Genomic DNA, 18,593 nt, shown 5'->3' with positions numbered 1-18,593 from the left:
TTGGAGCACTCACCAGTTTTTCTTTTTTCTGTATTTTCATTATGTAGTTTTCAAACAGCCAGCTTAGTCTCTGCAATGATAGAATCACATGAATTGTCAGTTAAAGTTAGCAGATATATAAAGAAATGTTATTCAATTGCAAATTTCCCATACAATAGCAATGGTCAGTCAATGAAATACACTCGATAACTTGCCCACAGAGCCACCTAGTGTTGGAGCCAAATATTGTGACAGTTGAAAACAGAATTGAATAATAATGTTGACATAGCAATTTACTATGTTAAACAATAACTAACATAACAAGGAGTAAGGTTTGTGGACATGAGTGTTTTCCATATACCTATAGAAATGTTGGAAGTCTAGCCAAAATCATGCTGACAGCAGCAGACAGCCAAATAAAATGCCAGTTCGCAGCAAAAAGACAAAGAAAGCCTAGACAGCTATACTGATACGTAGAATGGGTACAATGTTAGGTTAGATCTTGGAAGGCAGAACTAACGATGCACTTGAAGAAATCTAGAAATGATGATCGGAACAAAAAGGCTTTGGTTTGTGACTGTCATTTTTCCCCAACGTCACCATTCAACAAGATAATGGATGGTGCAAACCAGTGCAACAAAATTTACCAATTGCAATCTCCAAATGCCTCAATCGCTGAGCAGCCACAGTTTGCATTTTTCCAACACCACACAACCATTTCAGTGGGAAAAAAAGCTGTTTCTCATCTCAGCCCTAAACAGACAAACTCTTATCCTAAAATGATACCTCCAAGTTCCTCGTGCAGCAGTGACTTCCTGAAGTGCACTGAATGAATGAATGATTTTATCAGCATGAGCACAATCTCTGATTGGCCACACAGCCAACAGGAAGCTTTGCTTCCAGAACTAGGCAGGGAAACGATCTGTCAGAATCTATGCTGTTAAACCCTCTAAAAACATTATACATCTCATTAAGATCATTGCTCATTCTTTTAAACTCTGGAGAAAACAGGCCATTCAGCTCTCTCTCCTTGTAAGACAATGGTCCCACCACAGGAATCAATCTTCACTGCATCTACTCTCATACAAATGTATGCTTCCTTAAGTAAAGAGATGAAATCTGTGTGTAGGTGAGTCTTTTCCAAAGCTCGACATAGCTGCAGCAAAACATCTTTACTTCATACTCCAACCATTCAATGGTGGTCTTCCTTACTGCTTGTAATATGTGCATGTTCATGGATATTTGAACTTCTACTTTCCTCATGAAAGGAAATTGTTTCGCAATAAATATCTTAATCAACGTCCTGGATCATTTTGAATTGCTTAGTTAGGTCACTCCTTAAACTTCTCTACTTGAGACAAGATGAGGAGGATGTAGTCATGTCTGATGCAACTACTGAGTTCACTCAGATAATGGCCTTTGTGGATCACAGAAGCACAATTCTACACTTAGAATTCAGTATGAAATCCAATAAGAGATTAGGCTATAGGTTTGGAGGGCGCACACAATAAAAAAATTTCAAAAGTGAAGACGAAAGTGACTCGTAGAATTTCATCAAATGGACAACGGCATTAAATTGGACCAACATACAGGCGTCAGATCTGGGGAGCGAGGAATTAATAAGCTTGCACAAAGCACTCTACTGAAATATTGAATCAAATTCTGGTCAGTACAGAACGTGGGAACTTGAAACCCATGAAATGAATTTCAAGGAAGAAGCCTGAAAGCTGTCTGGTAAAGTAAGAGCTGCAGTAGGTGATTCAGCCTGTTTAGCCTATTCCTCGCTCAATAAGACCTTTCAACTTAATTACCACACCACTTCCCTTTGCTGCTCCTTGGATGCTGCCTGAATTGCTGTGCTCTTCCAGCACCACTAATCCATTCATAAATCTGCCAATCTGTCTTGAATATTCTCAGCAATGAAGCAAGCGTTCACAGCTCTGTTTGGATGGAGTATTTCTCCCCATCTCAGTCCTAATGGCTGAACCTTACACAATCTGTGACCTCCAGCTTAGACTCCACAGTCAAGAGGAGTATCCACCTGAAATTCACCCAGTAAAGCACCTTACAAATTGTACAGACTCCACAATCTCTCACATTTCAAACCGCAGGGAATATCAAACTATCCTACGCAATCTCTGAACTTCACTGCATTCACTCTGAGGCAGATGAATCCTTCCTTAGGTAAACAGATTGAAACTGCACACATTGAAACTGCACACATTACTCTGGTGTGATCTCATCAAGGCCCTAAAACATTTCAGTGAGATTTCACCCTTATACTTCAAATTCCCTTGCATTTGGCCCCTTGAGTTTGCTCTGCTATTCAACAGGATCATGGCTGACCTAACATTCCTCAAGTCCATTTTTCTCCCATTTCCCCATAACCTTCAATCCCTATCTGATCAAGAATCTTCCTGTCTCAGCCTTACATATACACAAGAACTCTGCACCCCCAGCTCTCTGTGGCAAGAGTCTTTTCCAAAAATGTTCACGCCTCAGAGAAGAAGTTACTCATCTTGGATTTAAATTGGCACCTCTTTATTCTGAGACTATGTTCTCTGGTCCTAGACTCTTCCATGAGGGAAAACATCCTTTCAGCATTTATCCCATCAAGTCCCTTAAGAATCAATGAGATGATTTCCCATTCTTCCAAACTCCAGTGAATAGAGTCCCAATATTCTAAGTGTGGTCTAACTTTGAATATTGCATACAGTTCTGGTCACTACATCATCAAAAGGATGTGGATGCTTTGGGGAGGGGACAGGAAAGGTTGACCAGGATATTGCCTGGTATGAGAGATTTTAGCTGTGAAGAAAGGTTGGATAGACTGGGTTTGTTTTCACTAAAACGCAGGAGGTTGAGGGGCAACATAACAGAAGTTTATAAGATTGTGAATGGCATTGGTAGAGTGGAAAGTATGAGGCATCTTCCCAGGGTGGACACAGGTTCAAAGTGCGAGGGGGAAGTTTAAAAGAGATGTGCAAGGCAAGTTTTTCACACAAAGGGTGGTGAGTGCCTGGAACGCGCTGCCAGAGGTGGTAGTGGAAGCAGAGACAATAGCAGCATTCAAGAAACACCTGGGCGGATACATAAATAGGAAGGGAATAGAGATATGGATCCTGTAAGTGAAGACAGTTTTAGTATGGAAGGGCAAAATGTGTCAGTGCAGGTTTGAAGGGCCGAAGGGCTGTTCCTATGCTGTGTTGTTCTTTGTTCGAATCTTTGCTCATAAGACATTCCCTCCATACCCAAAAACATCCTAGTGAATCTTCAGCCTCCAATGAAATAATATCCTTCCTTAAATAGAGGGAACATAACTGATCATAATACTCCAAATGTGGTCTCACCAACATCTTGTGCAGTTGCAGTAAGACTTCCCTAATCTTACAGGGAGAAAGTGAGCACTGCAGATGCTGGAGGTCAGAGTCAAAGACTGTGGTATTGGAAAAGCACAGCCAGTCAGGCAACATCTGAGAAGCAGGAGAATCAATATTTTGAACATAAGCTGTTCATTAAGAAGAGCTGAAGAGCTTATGCTTGAACCATCGATTCTCTTGCTCCTCGGATGCTGACTGACCGGCTGTGCTTTTCCAGCAATACACTCTTCGACTCTTCCCTACTCTTATACTCCAACTCCCATGAAATAAGGGCCAACATTCCATTTGCCTTACCTCGGTGCTAGCTTTCTGTGTTGTGTGCGCGAATGCCAACACGATCCCAAATGCCTTTGTTTGACAGCTTTCTAAAGCTTTTCTCCATTTAAATAATACTTCTCTTTTGTTCTTTTCTTTTGGATCTTTTGTTCTCCCTGCCAGAGGGAGATGGCGAGGCAATGGCCACATGTTATTATCGCTGGACTATTAATCCAGAGACCCAAATAATGTTGTGTATATCGGAATCAAATTTGAATTCAATAAAAATCTAGAATCCATTGTCGATTGTCAGGGAAAAAAACTTCCATCTGGTTCACTAATGTCCTTCAGGGAAGGAAACCACTCTCCTTATCTGGTCTGACCCAAATGTGATTCCAAACCCACAGAAATGTGGTTGACTCTCAACTGCACTCTGGGCCATGAATGTTGGCCTAGCCAACATTGCCCTCATCCCATTAATGAATTTTTTAAAAACTGAATAACTTCACATTTTCCCATGTATTACTCCCAACTTTTTGCACACTTACTTAACCTATCTGTAAACTGTAACCCCTTCACAACTTGCCTTTCCATCTATTGTTGCATCATGTGCAAATTTGGCGATAGTACATTTACTCCCTGCCTCTAAGACATTAATATAGATCCAAAACAATTGCAATGCCAGCACGGACCCCTGTGGAACTCCACTGATTACCTGTGAATAAATCCCTTGACCTCTAACCAACCTATAGCTACCCACTTTTTCCCATCACCTTTTTGAATAGGGGTGTCACATTGGCAGTTTTCCAATCCTCCGATACTTCTCCAGAATCCAAGGATTTTTTAAATTTACAACCAACCAGCAACTACCTTTTAGGATCCCAGGATGCAAAGCATCTGGGCAGGGCACATATCTGCCTTTAGCTCCATTAGTTTATCTAATATTACTTCCCTAGAGATGGTTGTTTAGTTGCTCCTCCTAATCATTAATATTAAAGAGAAGCTTGAAGTGGTTCATTCAAGGGTAGTGGGGATATTCCAGGTAACTACAGATCAGTGAGCCTGATGTCAGTGGTGGGAAAGTTGCTGGAAAAGATACTGAGGGATAGGATCTATTTATATTTAGAAAAGAATGAGCTTATTGGCAATAGGCAACATGGTTTTGTGTGGGGGAGATCTTGCCTTACCAACTTCATAGAGTTCTTTGAGGAAGTGACCAAGTTGGTAGATGAAGGAAGGTCTGTTGATGTCATACACATGGACTTTACCAAGGCGTTTGATAAGGTTCCCCAAGGTAGACTAATGGAGGAAGTGAAGTCACATGGTGTGCAGGATGTTCTGGCTAGGTGGATAAAGAACTGGTTGAGCAACAGGAGACAGAGAGTAGTAGTTGAAGGGAGTTTCTCGAAATGGAGAAAGGTGACCAGTGGTGTTCCACAGGGGTCAGTGCTGGGGCCACTGTTGTTTGTAATATATATAAATGATCTGGAAGAGGGCACTGTTGGTACGATCAGCAAGTTTGCAGATGACACAAAGATTGGTGGAGGAGCAGAAAGCATAAGAGACTGTCAAAGAATACAGGAGGATATAGGTAGACTGGAGAGTTGGGCGGAAAAGTGGCAAATGGATTTCAATCCAGACAAATGTGAGGTTATGCATTTAGGCAAGTCTAATTCCAGAGCAAATTATACAATGAATGGAAGAGCCTTGGGAAAAGTTGATAGGCAGAGAGATCCGAGAGTGTAGGTCCATTGTACCCTGAAAGTTGCTGCACAGGTGGATAGAGTGGTCAAGAAGGCATATAGTATGCTTGCCTTCACTGGACGGGGTATTGAGTATAAGAGCTGGCAAGTCATGTTAAAATTGTCCAAGACATTGGTTCGGCCACATTTAGAATGCTGTGTACAGTTCTGTCGCCACATTACCAAAAGGATGTGGACGCTTTGGAGAGGGTGCAGAGAAGGTTTACGAGGATGGTGCCTGGTATGGAAGGTGCTAGCTATGAAGAGAGGTTGAGTGGGTTAGGTTTGTTTACATTAGAAAAAAGGAGATTGAGGGGGGAACCTGACTGAGGTTTACAAAATCATGAAGGGTATAGACAGGGTGGATAGAGACAAGCTTTTTCCCAGGGTGAAGGATTCAATAATGAGGGGTCACGGTTTGAAGGTGAGAGGTGGAAAGTTTAAGGGGGATACACACGGCAAGTACCTCACACCGAGAGTGGTGGGCTTCTGGAACACATTGCCAGCAGAGGTGGTAGAGGCAGGCACGGTAGATTCATTTAAGATGCATCTGGACAGATGCATGAGTAGGTGGGGAGCAGAGGGATACAGATGCTTAGAAATTGGGCGATAGGTTTAGACAGTAGATTTGGATTGGCTTAGGCTTGAAGGGCCGAAGGGCCTGTTCCTGGTTTTAAAAGTTCTTTGTTAAGTCCCTCCAGATCCCTTTGAATACCAAAATATTCCTAGTTTCCCACCATTTGAAAAATATTCTCACCTATTTTTCCAACAAAAATAAGTTACTTCACAGTTCTGCACCATATATTTGATCAATAAAGAACAATCAATAAGGATGGTAATAAATACGTTGACCTTTATCAGGTCAAAATGGACAATGGATCGATGGTTGGTTAGCTCAATTGACTGGGCCAAGATTAGGGTGGTGCTGGAAAAGCACAGCAGGTCAGGCAGGAAAATCGACATTTCAGGCAAAAGCCCTTGATCAGGAAACTGCTCCTCGGATGTTGCCCGACCTGCTGTGCTTTTCCAGCACCAATCTAATCTTAACTCTGATCTCCAGTATCTGCAGACCTCACTTTCACCTCAGTTGGCTAGACGGCTGGTTTGTAATGCAGAGTTCATATCCCACACTGGCTGAGATATTTCTATCATCGATAGCCACAAGTGAGGTGACTCAAGACTGGAAGTTGGCTATGGTGGTGCCACTAAAGAAAGGTAGCATGGAAAAGCCGGGAATTACAGACTGGTGAGCCTGACGTCGGTGGTGGGCAAGTTGTTGGAGGGAATCCTGAGGGACAGGACTTACATGCATTTGGAAAGGCAAGGACTGATTAGGGATAGTCAACATGGCTTTGTACGTGGAAAATCATGTCTCACAAACTTGAAGTAACAAAGAAGATTGATGAAGGCAAGAAGTGGACATGATCTATATGGACTTCAGTAAGGTCTTCGACAAGGTTCCTCATGGGAGACTGGTTAGCAAGGTTAGATCACATGGAATACAGGGAGAACTAGCCATTTGGATACAGAACTGGCTTGAAGAAAGAAGACAGAGGGTGGTGATGAAGGATTACTTTTCAAACTGAAGACCTGTGACCAGTGGAGTGCCACAAGGATCGCTGCTGGGTCCATTGCTTTTCAGCATTTATATAAATGATTTGGATGTGAATATAGGAGGCATGATTAGTAAGTTTGCAGATGACACCAAAATTGGAGGTGTGGTGGACAGCGAAGGTGGTTATGTCAGAGTACAACAGGATCGTGATTAGATATGATAATGGGCTGAGGAGTTGCTGATGGAATTTAATTTAGATAAATGAGAGATGCTGCATTTTGGAAAGACAAATCAGTGCAGGACTTGTACACTTAATGGTAAGATCCTGGGGAGTGTTGCTGAACAAACAGACCTTGGTGTGCAGGTTCATAGTTCCTTGAAAATAGGGTTGCAGAAAGATAGGATAATGAAGAAGGCGTTTGGTATGCTTGCCTTTATTGGTCAGTACATTGAGTGCAAGAGTTGGTAGGTCATGTTGCGGCTGTACAGGACATTGTTTAGGCCACTTTTGGAATACTGCATGCAATTATGATCTCCCTGCTAATAGGAAGAGCGCTGTGAAACTTGAAAGCGTTCAGAAAAGATTTACAAGAATGTTGCCACGGTTAGAGTTGGGGTCTGAATAGGTTGGGTTCTATGAATGTGATGAAGGACTTATGCCAGAAACATCAACTCTACTGCTCCTCAGATGCTGCCTGACCTGTGCTTTTCGAGCACCACCTGTTTCAACTCAATATCCAGGCGTGGGCTGACAAGTGGCAAGTAACATTTGTGCCACACTAACGCCAGGCAATGACCATCTCCAAAGAGACAAGGCAGTACTCAATAAATGACAAGACACTAGGAAGACCTTAAGATTAGATTAGATTAGATTAGATTAGATTAGATTACTTACAGTGTAGAAACAGGCCCTTCGGCCCAACAAGTCCACACCGCCCCACCGAAGCGCAACCCACCCATACCCCTACATTTACCCCTTACCTAACACTACGGGCAATTTAGCATGGCCAATTCACCTGACCTGCACATCTTTGGACTGTGGGAGGAAACCGGAGCACCCGGAGGAAACCCACGCAGACACGGGGAGTACATGCCACACAGTCAGTCGCCTGAGGCGGGAATTGAACCCGGTTCTCTAGCGCTGTGAGGCAGCAATGCTAACCACTGTGCCACCGTGCCGCCCACAAGATATATAAGAGAATTAGGCTATTTGGTTGATCATGTCTGTTCCACCATTCAATCATAGTTAATATGTTTCTCAAACCCATTCTCCTGCCTCCTCCCTGCAATCCTTGATCTTCTTACTAATCAAGAACCTATCTAATTCTTAAATACACTCGATGACTTGGCCTCCAAAGTCTTCTGTGGCAATGGATTCCACAGATTCACCACCCTCTTGCTGAAGAAATTCCTCCTCATCTCAGTTCTAAAAGATTGTCCCTTCCCTCTGAGGCTGTGTTAGTCATGGTTTCTCCTGGTCCTAGACTTTCTTACGAGAGGAAACATCTCACTCATGTCCACTCTACCCAAAAGGAACAGGGATATTTTGGGGTGTTGTCACACACCCCTGAAAGTGGTTTGAAAGTTTAATAGGGTAGTTAAGGCAGCATTTTTTTTTAAAAGAACGTTACAGCACAGTATAGGTCCTTCGGCCCTCAATGTTGCGCCGACCTGTGAATTTAATCTGATGCCCATCTAACATACACCGTTCTATTATTATCCATATGTATATCCAATGCCCATTTAAATCCCCTGAGTATTGGTGAGTCACAGGCAGGCCGTTCCACATCCCTACTACTCAGAGTGAAGAAATTTCCCCTGATATCTGTCCGAAAACTATCACCGTTCAATTTAAAGCTATGTCCCCTCATGTTAAACTTCACGATCTGAGGAAAAAGCTCTCACTGTCCACCCTATCTAACCCTCTGATTATCTTATATGTCTCAATTAAGTGACCTCTCAACCCTTTTCTCTCCAGCGCAAACAACCTCAGTTCCCTCAGTCTTTCCTCGTAAGACCTTCCTTCTATTCCAGGCAACATCTTAGTAAATCTCCTCTGAACCCTTTCCAAAGCTTCCACATCCTTTCTATAATGCGATGACCACAACTGCACGCAATACTCCAGGTGCGGCCGCACCAGTCTCTTGTACAGCTGAAGCATGACCTCATGGCTCCAAAACTCAATTCTCCTACCAATAAACTCCAACACACCATATTAGATTAGATTAGATTAGATTAGTGTGGAAACAGGCCCTTCGGCCCAACAAGTCCACACCGACCCGCCGAAGCGAAACCCACCCATACCCCTACATTTACCCCTTACCTAACACTACGGGCAATTTAGTATGGCCAATTCACCTGACCCTGCACATCTTTGGACTGTGGGAGGAAACCGGAGCACCCAGAGGAAACCCACGCAGACACGGGGAGAACGTGCAAACTCCACACAGTCAGTCGCCTGAGGCGGGAATTGAACCCGGGTCTCTGGCGCTGTGAGGCAGCAGTGCTAACCACTGTGCCACCGTGCCGCCCACTATATGTCTTCTTAACAACCCTATCAACCTGGGTGGCAACTTTCAGAGATTTATGCACCAGGACACAAGATCTCTGTTCATCTACATTACCAAGAATTTTACCATTAGCCGGGTACTCTGCATTCCTCTCACTTCTTCCAAATGAACTACCTCTCACTTTTCTGCATTAAACTCCATTTGCCACTTCTCAGCCCAGCTCTGCATTTTCTCCATGTCCCTCTGTAACCCACAACATCTTTCAGCACTACCTACCTTAGTTTCATCCGCAAATTTACTAACCCATCCTTCTACCCCCACAACCAGATCATTTATAAAATAATAGGACATTTGCCATTATCAGTCAAGGTACCAATAAGAGGAGGGAGATTATGTTGGAGCAGTACGGAACTTTGTAGAACTATGTGCAGTTCTGGTCACCACACTATGAGGAGGATGTGGTTGGGGAAGCACTGAGGAGATTCACCAGGATGCTGCTTGGAATGAAGCATTTCATCCATGAAGAGAGGCTGGATAAGCACGGGCTGTTTTCTTTAAGGTGCAGAAGGTTGAAAGGGTACTGATTGAGATATATAAGAATATGAGGAACCTGGACAGGGTGAACATAAAGCAGCTAGCTGTCCCCCTTAGTTAAAGGATCAAGAACAAGGGGCATATTTTTAAGTGAAAGGCAGGAGGTTTGGGGGTGGGGGAAATGAGAAAAAAATATTTTCACCTAAAGGATGATGGGGACCTGGAATACACTGCCTGGGGAAACCTCACAATCTTGAGAAGTAATAACCTTCAAGGATATGTCTTAGTGTGAGAAAGTAGAACTGGCGCAAACAGTACAGCATAAGAACTGGTCCTTCATCCCGCCATATCTGTGCCAACTCAACTGCCTGCACATGGGCAGTATCCCTCAGTACTGTATGATTCTATAGTCTGCGATCTATGATCAGAAAGAGAATCTAACCATCGCCACTTGACATTCAATAGCATCTCCATCACTGAATCACTCCATCCACGATCAATATCCTTAGGGTTACCCATGGACCAGAAACTCAACTCGACTAGTCGTATAAATACTGTGGCTATCAGAGCAAGTCAGAAGCTAGGAATCCTGCAGACTAACTCACCTCCTAACACTCCACAATTTACAAGGCACAAGTCAGGAATGTATTGGAGTACTCCCCAGTTGCTCAGATGAGCGCAGCTCTAACAGCACTAAATTCTGACACCATCAGAACAAAGCAGCCTGCTTGATTAGTACTGAAATCACAAGTATTCAGTCCCTCAACCAGTGACATCCAGTAGCAACAGCATGCACCACCAATAAGATGCATTGCAGAAATTCACTCTAAGACAGTACATCCTAACCCCAAAAACACCACCGTCTTGAAGGACAAGGGTGCATAAAATACTTAGGAACATCACAACCTACAAGTCCCTCTCCAAGCCACTTGTCATCTTGACATGGAAGTACATTACTGTTCCTTCACTGTCTCAGAGTCAAAATCCTGGAACTCCCTCTGTAAGGGCATTGTAAGAGTGTACCTACACAAGGTGGACTGCAGCGGTTCAAGGAAACAGCTTACCATTTTCTCAAGGGCAATGAGGGATGGCCAATAAATGCTGATCCAGTCTGTAATGCCTCATGAGTCAATGAAAAAAATTCAATTTTTAGCAGTTCAGTGTCCTCCAAAGGACCAATAGTTTTACCCTGAACTCAACAAGAGAGTTTTCATCAATATAATTTCTAGGGAGCCTTGTTTAGCAAAAGCTCCAACATCCATGAACTTCCAGTGATCTCTTTGAAAGGGACCACTCTAGGTATCCCCACAATACCTGAAATAAATCTGTTTTTTTTCAATTCATTCAAAACACAAGTTCTCCAAGAAATAGTAATATGAAGCATCATTATAACAATATAATCCATAAACCTTTCCTCCTACCTATTACTGCAACTTTAAGTTTTCCAGTAAAGAGAAGTAACAAACTCTCCCAAAATTACCATCGTTACAGACACCTCATATGCCCAACACAACAGCCACTATCAGGGGACCAATTTACTGCTTCAATGAATTTCCTCCAACATTAGGCAAGAAGTGGGAATGTTCAGATTCCACAATCTTCAGCACTATTCCCAATTGCTCAGATGCTGAAGCAGCAGCAAAACCTGGACAACATCCAAGCTTAGCCTGATTAGTGGCAAATAACATTCATGCCACCTAAGTTAAAGCAATGAACATCTTAAACAAGAAAGAATCTAAACATTACCCTTGGAATTGAATGGTATTATTATTTTAGAATCCCATCTGAACATCTTGGGGCTTACCACTGACCAGAAAAGAAACTGAAATGGACCAGCCATAAAAGACCAGGTTAGAGCTAATAATCCTGCAGTAACTCACTTCCTGATTTCTCAAACCTTGATCGCAATGGTCTTTTTTAGTCAAGGAACCTGACTGGATTTCCCTCTGTGGCTGCGTGAACTGCTCCTAGGAAGCAGCCAATATAGATCCAGATGCCTTTGTTATCTTATCTCACAAGTGGGTTGTTGCTGAGTAACCACGTTCCTGTTCAGGCATTTCATGGCAGTACTGTGGGAATCCTACAATGCCAAAGGTGCCTTTAATTAAATGAGATGATAAAATATGTACCTGTCTGCCCCCTTAGGTGGATGCAAAATATTCCACAGCACTAATTCAAGGAAAATGCCTTCATTTCCCTGGTACCCTGGCCAATACTGTTCTCTCAATAAATAACTGTTATTTACAAGATGTATTGTCAAAATTCAAAGATCCTTAGCACCTCCCAAGCCCATGACCATTTCCATCTAGATAGACGAGGACAGAAGATACATGGGAACACAACCACCTGCAAGTTCCCCTCCAAGCCACTTATCATACTGACTTGAAAATATATTGCTGCTCCTGCTGTTTTGCTGGGTCCAAGTCCTGGGAATTTCCTACCCAACAGCATTGTGGATTGCAGAGGTTCAAGGCAGCAGCTCATCACCACCTTCTCAAGAGGCAGGTAGGGGTGGTCAATAAATGCTGACCAACCAACAACATTCACATTCTACAAGTGAATACAAAAAAGCTAAAAAATAATTAGCTGATTATCCCATGCCTTGTTTGTGGGAGATTGCTAAGCACAAATTGACACCATGCTTCTCTACATTACAACAGTGCCTACACTTCAATTGCAGTTTAGTAGCTGAGCTGTGCATTAGGATAGCCTGAAGTTGTAAAAAAAATACATAAATGCAAGATAGTGTGCTGAGGCTGAATTGCATCAGGGTAGGATAGATTAGTCTAATCATTCATGCCCATGTTTGCAGGGTCAATGCCTGTAGTATGGTCGCTCTTGGATCAAGTTCCCAGAACAAGTTGCAGGATAAAGCACCTTTTACCTGCTGAAAGTCGAGTTCTTCTTATGTTCACTGAGCTTTGATCTTTCCCATCAAGCAACAAGCAAGTCTGACTTAAGGTAGATAGTTTCTGTTATGAACTGAATTTATGTAGCATAAACAGTGTACCATAACACCACAAGGCAGCAGTATTAATCAAGTTTGACATCTAATCACATCAGGAAATGTGAAACAAGTGGCGAATAATTTGGTCAGGTTTTCAAGGAATGTCTTTATTGGAGATTTTTAGTCAGTGTACTCTAGAGATTTGGACTCGGGCATATAAAATGACAGCCACCAATGGCAGAGAAATGGAAAAGGTGGATGTTTAAGACAATAGTACATATTACAATTCCTTGGAAAGTGTAAAATGCTCTACTATATACAGGACTTAAGAGAGCTGGAAACTACAAAAGAAATATCAGCGTATTCTAACTTCTCACTTTTCTAAAGTGCAAAGGCTGCTGTGATGTATTCTGCATTGGCAAACATCCCACATAAATAAACAGTTCATCTGTCTATATTCTTTGCCAGCACACCAGGGAGAACTCCCCTGCTTTTCCTTGAACAATGCTTTGGGATATTTCATATCATCTTGAAATGGTACACAAGGCTTTACACCGTCTTTCCTCAGACAGTGCAGAGCTCCCTCAGTGTTAGAATGCTAAGCCTTTATAGGTTAGGCCTCAGTTGTAATACTCTGTCCACCTCCATCTACCACACTCGAAGCGTATAAAGCCTTGTAGAGGATACACAGGGAGATTTATTAGAATGATACCAGGGATGGTTAGGTAGAAAAGTTAAGAGATGCAGGGATTGGTCTCCATGGAATAGAGATGGATAAGGTAATATTTAATAGACGTTCTTGAAATGATGAAGTGCTTTTATGGAACAAATAAGGAGAAACTGTTCCTAGTTGCAGAGGAATCAAAAAACACCGTTGATTAATGGCTAACTGCTATAAGTGACATGAAGAGAATTATTTGACTCAAGGTTATGATCTGAAATGCTCGGTCAGAAAGGGTAGGAACTAAACATCTAAACATTAACCATTGAATTAGTCAGAGATACAATTTAATCCAGTACATCTCTGCAAGGAGCTCCTCAGACTAGGGCCCTAGACCCAAAAAGGTTCAAATGCTTCATCAATGACCTCCGCTCCATCCTAAGGTCAGATGTGGGGATGTTTGCTGATGATTACACAATATTCAGTATCATCCACAACTTTTCAGATATTTAGGGATATTCAGGATTTCTACAGCTATGTATTATTGGAAACGGCTTTTATTGAAAAGCAACAAACTTCAGCTTAGAATTTTGTGGCTCTCATTGCTCTCTGTCCACAGTATTAGTTGTTTTTCCCCTCCTCTCACTCCCCCTATCCTGTCTGTTATTCTCTCTTTTCTGCCAGACTTCAAAATAACTAGACTGAATCAGGCCATTCAGCCTAGCCAGTTCATGTTTAACCTCACCAAGGGCAGTTGTTTAAAGCCTACCTCCCATGATCAACTCCCTTTCATTCAGCCACAGATCCAAATGATTCAATGTTACTCATACTTCTTTAGTCCCAGAATTACCTGACATCAAATTTGCTTTATGAGCTTCACATGTAAATATTCAACTAGAACATCAAAATGGCAGTTACATAGTATAGCATCATTATCAAAAAAATGTCAATACTGATCCATGTAAGGAAATATTAAGACAGATAACCAAATGTCTGGTATAAAGCAGGGTTTTCAGGAGGAAAAGTAGGGAGAGAATTGAGAAATTTAGGGAGGGGATTTCAGTGTCCAGTATCCAAGTATCTGAAGCAGAGTAATGATTGGATGAAGTTCCTTTTATAAACAGTGAAGATGGAAGACCAGCAAGGAGCACATTAGATTGGTCAAGTCTAGAGTTACCAAAGATATGGACAAGGATTTTAACAGATGAGCCAAGGCATTGCCAAAGGTGGAAATAGGCAGTGATGTTGCAGGTATATACTCAGAGGGGAGAAAGAATAGCAGAGAATCAAGGTCATTTGGCCAAAACGTCCCACATTGGTGTTTATTTACCACAACTCCCCATGCTTCATCTACTTTTTATAGCCATTTTTTCAAATCACCCTGCTCAGTTATTATTACGCATCTCTGGAGTGGGACTTGAACCTAGGCCCCCTGGTCCAAGGTTAGGGGAACTACCACTGCACAACAAAGTGGCAACGATGCTCCATCTAATCCTATCAGTATATCAATAACAACAGAGCCTACAGGAGAGGTGCTGCAAATCAAGTCTGACTTTAAACCAAATACTGCAGAGAGTACCTTGACCAACTGAGCCCCTTAGCCTACTCCCAAAGTTATTTGAAAGCAAGAGATACACATTAGGTTTCTGTCCTCTCGAAGTTTTACAAGAAATCGAAAACCATAAATTCCATCTGTGAACTGCAAAACTAGGCAGATTTGGGCTTTGTACGACCAAGTTACGCAGACAACATTTTCATTACAGTTGTTACAACATAATAAAAGCTTAAGTGTTATTGCTTGATAAAAAGCCCAAGTGTTTGTGTTTCCAGCTCCTGGAGCCTTTATTGACAGAATCAGAGGCTAGTTCTGAGCCCAGCCCAGAAAATTAAATCTGCTGGCAGAACTAAAGAAAGAAAGATTTGCATTTATACAGTACCACTTGTGACCTCAGGATGTCAGAAACTATTTCATAAGCAATAAAGTATTTTTCAAATGTATTCACTGCTGTAACGTAAGAAAAAGAGCAGAAAGTCTGCAGAGAAAACGCCACAAACAACAATGAATGAATGTGCTCAGGGAGAAATATTGATCAGAAAAACTCTTCAACTCTTTCTTGAAAAAGAATTTCCACACCTTACATCACTCCCCTATTCAATATGCGCCAGGCAGTATATTTAGTCAATACAGGTCTCATGTAATGGCCATATTCTTTTGATCTAGGTGTATGGTCATTAATAGAGATGGAAAACTCAAACTATATTCAAGTTATTCAATCAAATCATTTCATTCAAATTCATTTTGAGCACCAAATTTCTACATTGCCATGCTGTTTCCAACACCTATGCAAATTATATGACAGTTCAAATTTTTGTGAACAACATGTTTTGGAATTGTTAGGATCAGACTTTTAATCTACTTAAGTAGTTAAACACTTCATCAGTCTGTGTCTTCCACCCTGAAATACAAGCTGAAAAATTTAATGTCCAGTTATAGTGTCAGAGTTCTACAGCACGGAAGCAGACCCTTCAGTCCAACTCGTCCATGCCAACCAGATATCCTAGATAAATCTACACTCATTTGGCAACATTTGGCCCATAATCTTCTAAACCTTTCTTATTCATATATCATCCAAATGCCTTTTAAATGCTGTAATTATACCTCTGGCAGCTCATTCCATACACGTACCACCCTCTGCGTGAAAACGTTGCCCCTTAGGTTCCTTTTAAACCTTTCCCCTCTCACCTTAAACCTACACCTTCTAGTTTTGGACTCGCCCATTCCAGGGAAAAGACCTTGTCTATTTACCGTATTCTTGCCCCTCATGATTTATAGCTGAAAATGTGTTGCTGGAAAAGCGCAGAAGGTCAGGCAGCATCCAAGGAACAGGAGAATCGACATTTCGGGCATAAGCCCTGAAGAAGGGCTTATGCCCAAAACGTCGATTCTCCTGCTCCTTGGATGCTGCCTGACCTGCTGCGCTTTTCCAGCAAAATATAATATGGTGTACATTTCAAAATTTGCATCCCAAGAAATGATTGCAGTTATGATTTAGTCAAGCTTCCAGATTAGCTTTAAGTTTTTTTTTTAAATTAACCCATGTTTTCTAATCAACCTATTTAGAGATCTTATTACACACATCTGGAGCAAGTGGGACTTGAACTCTGGCCTCCCAGGGGTAGGGACACAATAGGGCCCATTCTTAAATTACTCAAATAATTTACATCTTGCAAACCACTCTTGACATTCCCCTTCAAAACCCCAATTAGATCTTAGCCTGATCCTCCACGTCTACAAGCAGAAAAACTGTATATTTTTAACATTATCTATCGATTAATGACAGAGTACAGGTTAGATACAGAGTAAAATACCTTCTAGACTGTATCTAACCTCAATATATACCTGTCTTTGGAGTCTTTGATGGGAACAGCGCAAAGTTGTCTATGCTGTCTTCAAACAATCCTAGAGCACATGCAGAAGATTAGAGAGTGTAAAGTTTCCTCTACACCATCCCCATCAAACACCCCCACCACAGGCATATTGCAGGATTAGACAGGAGAAAAGCTCCATCCACACTTTTAAACCAGAAGTAATGTGCCCTCGATACTGTCCCCAACACACACTCCCAGGGCAGGTAAACATGCCAAACTCCCTCTAAGTTGGCCCAGATGGGGAACAATAGTCACGTAAAGTTGCCCATATACAATCCCAAATCTTCCAGTTAATAAAAGGGCGGCATGGGTGGCTCAAGGGGTGGCACAGTGGCTCAGTGGTTAGCACTGCTGCCTCACAGCACCAGGGTCTCAGGTTCAATTCCAGCTTCGGGCGATTGTCTGCGTGGGTTTCGTATGGGTGCTCCGGTTTCCTCCCACTGTCCAAACATGTGCAGATCAGGTGAATTGGCCATGCTAAATGGCCCACAGTGTTAGGTACTTTAGTCAGAGGGAAATGGGACTGGGTGGGTTACTCTTCGGAGGGTCAGAGTGGACTTGTTGGGCCAAAGGGCCTGTTTCCACACTGTAGGGAATCTAATCTAATCTAATCTAATCTAATCTAATCTAATCTAATCTAATCTAATCTAATCTAATCTAACTAATCTAAATGCCAAAACCTTTTCTGAACCATACAAAATTCAAGTTAAGCAGCATAATAACATGAATTGTGAGTAATGTGAATTAAATGTTTAACAGATTAAATTATCTGATAATTAGCATCAGCGATGCTTCAGATTTTAGCAATCTTGTCTAGGAGTTATAAGGAAACAGGTTCAAGCCTCACTCCAGAGATTTAAGTATATAACCTCGGCTGACATTTATGAGTGAATGCCACATTGTCAAAGATACTGCCTTTCAAAAGTGATATTTAAACTCACGTTGATATACCCCCTCACGATGGTCTAAGAGATCTCCAGGCACAATCAAGAAATGGTTGTCCCTTGTTTCAATTGCACTAATTATTTCATTGCCATATGCTGGGTAAAATCAGTCATGCATTTCCTAAATTGCACCAGTGACCACACTTCTCTAACTGTAAAATATATTGAGACATCCTGACAGCTTGGAAGGTTCTACAGAAATGCACATTATCATTTTTTAATTAATTGCATATATTCTATCACATTTAAATATGCCCAACACTGGCATATTACAAAAACTTATCCTAATTTATAAAAGTTAAGTCTGCACAGAAAACCAATCAGCCACCCTTGCTAAATGCAAAATTTAAAATTTGTCTCCTAAAGGTTCCGGATGCTAGCCATAATTTAAGATCAACATTACTAAGAGTTTTGTGGATAAAGTTGTCAAGAGAAATGGAACAATGGCACATAATTAGACAAAGGAACAGATCAACCATGAGTTCATAAAGTCACAGAGATGTACAGCACGGAAACAGAGCCTTTGGTCCAACCCGTCCATGCCGACCAGATATCCCAACCCAATCTAGTCCCACCTGCCAGCACCCGGCCCATATCCCTCCAAACCCTTCCTATTCATATACCCATCCAAATGCCTCTTAAATGTTGCAATTGTAC

At 41.9% G+C, this 18,593-nt stretch overlaps 1 protein-coding gene across 3 annotated transcripts in view; it reads right to left on the bottom strand.

The window, feature by feature from the left end:
- The window catches only part of chd6 (chromodomain helicase DNA binding protein 6), a 252,768-nt gene that overhangs the window by 227,250 nt on the left and 6,925 nt on the right, over positions 1-18,593 (bottom strand). For all 3 annotated transcript variants that reach the window (XM_043710969.1, XM_043710967.1, XM_043710968.1), the window contains one exon: positions 14-70. In XM_043710969.1, the coding sequence (XP_043566904.1) occupies positions 14-40 (27 nt within the window). In that variant the 5' untranslated portion in view covers positions 41-70. The remainder of the gene's footprint in view (positions 1-13; positions 71-18,593) is intronic.

The sequence above is a fragment of the Chiloscyllium plagiosum genome, chromosome 20 (assembly GCF_004010195.1).
Source record: "Chiloscyllium plagiosum isolate BGI_BamShark_2017 chromosome 20, ASM401019v2, whole genome shotgun sequence".
Classification (NCBI taxonomy): domain Eukaryota; kingdom Metazoa; phylum Chordata; class Chondrichthyes; order Orectolobiformes; family Hemiscylliidae; genus Chiloscyllium; species Chiloscyllium plagiosum.
The sequence above is the reverse complement of the archived record's forward strand: the minus strand, read 5'-3'. Positions and strand labels throughout refer to the sequence as shown.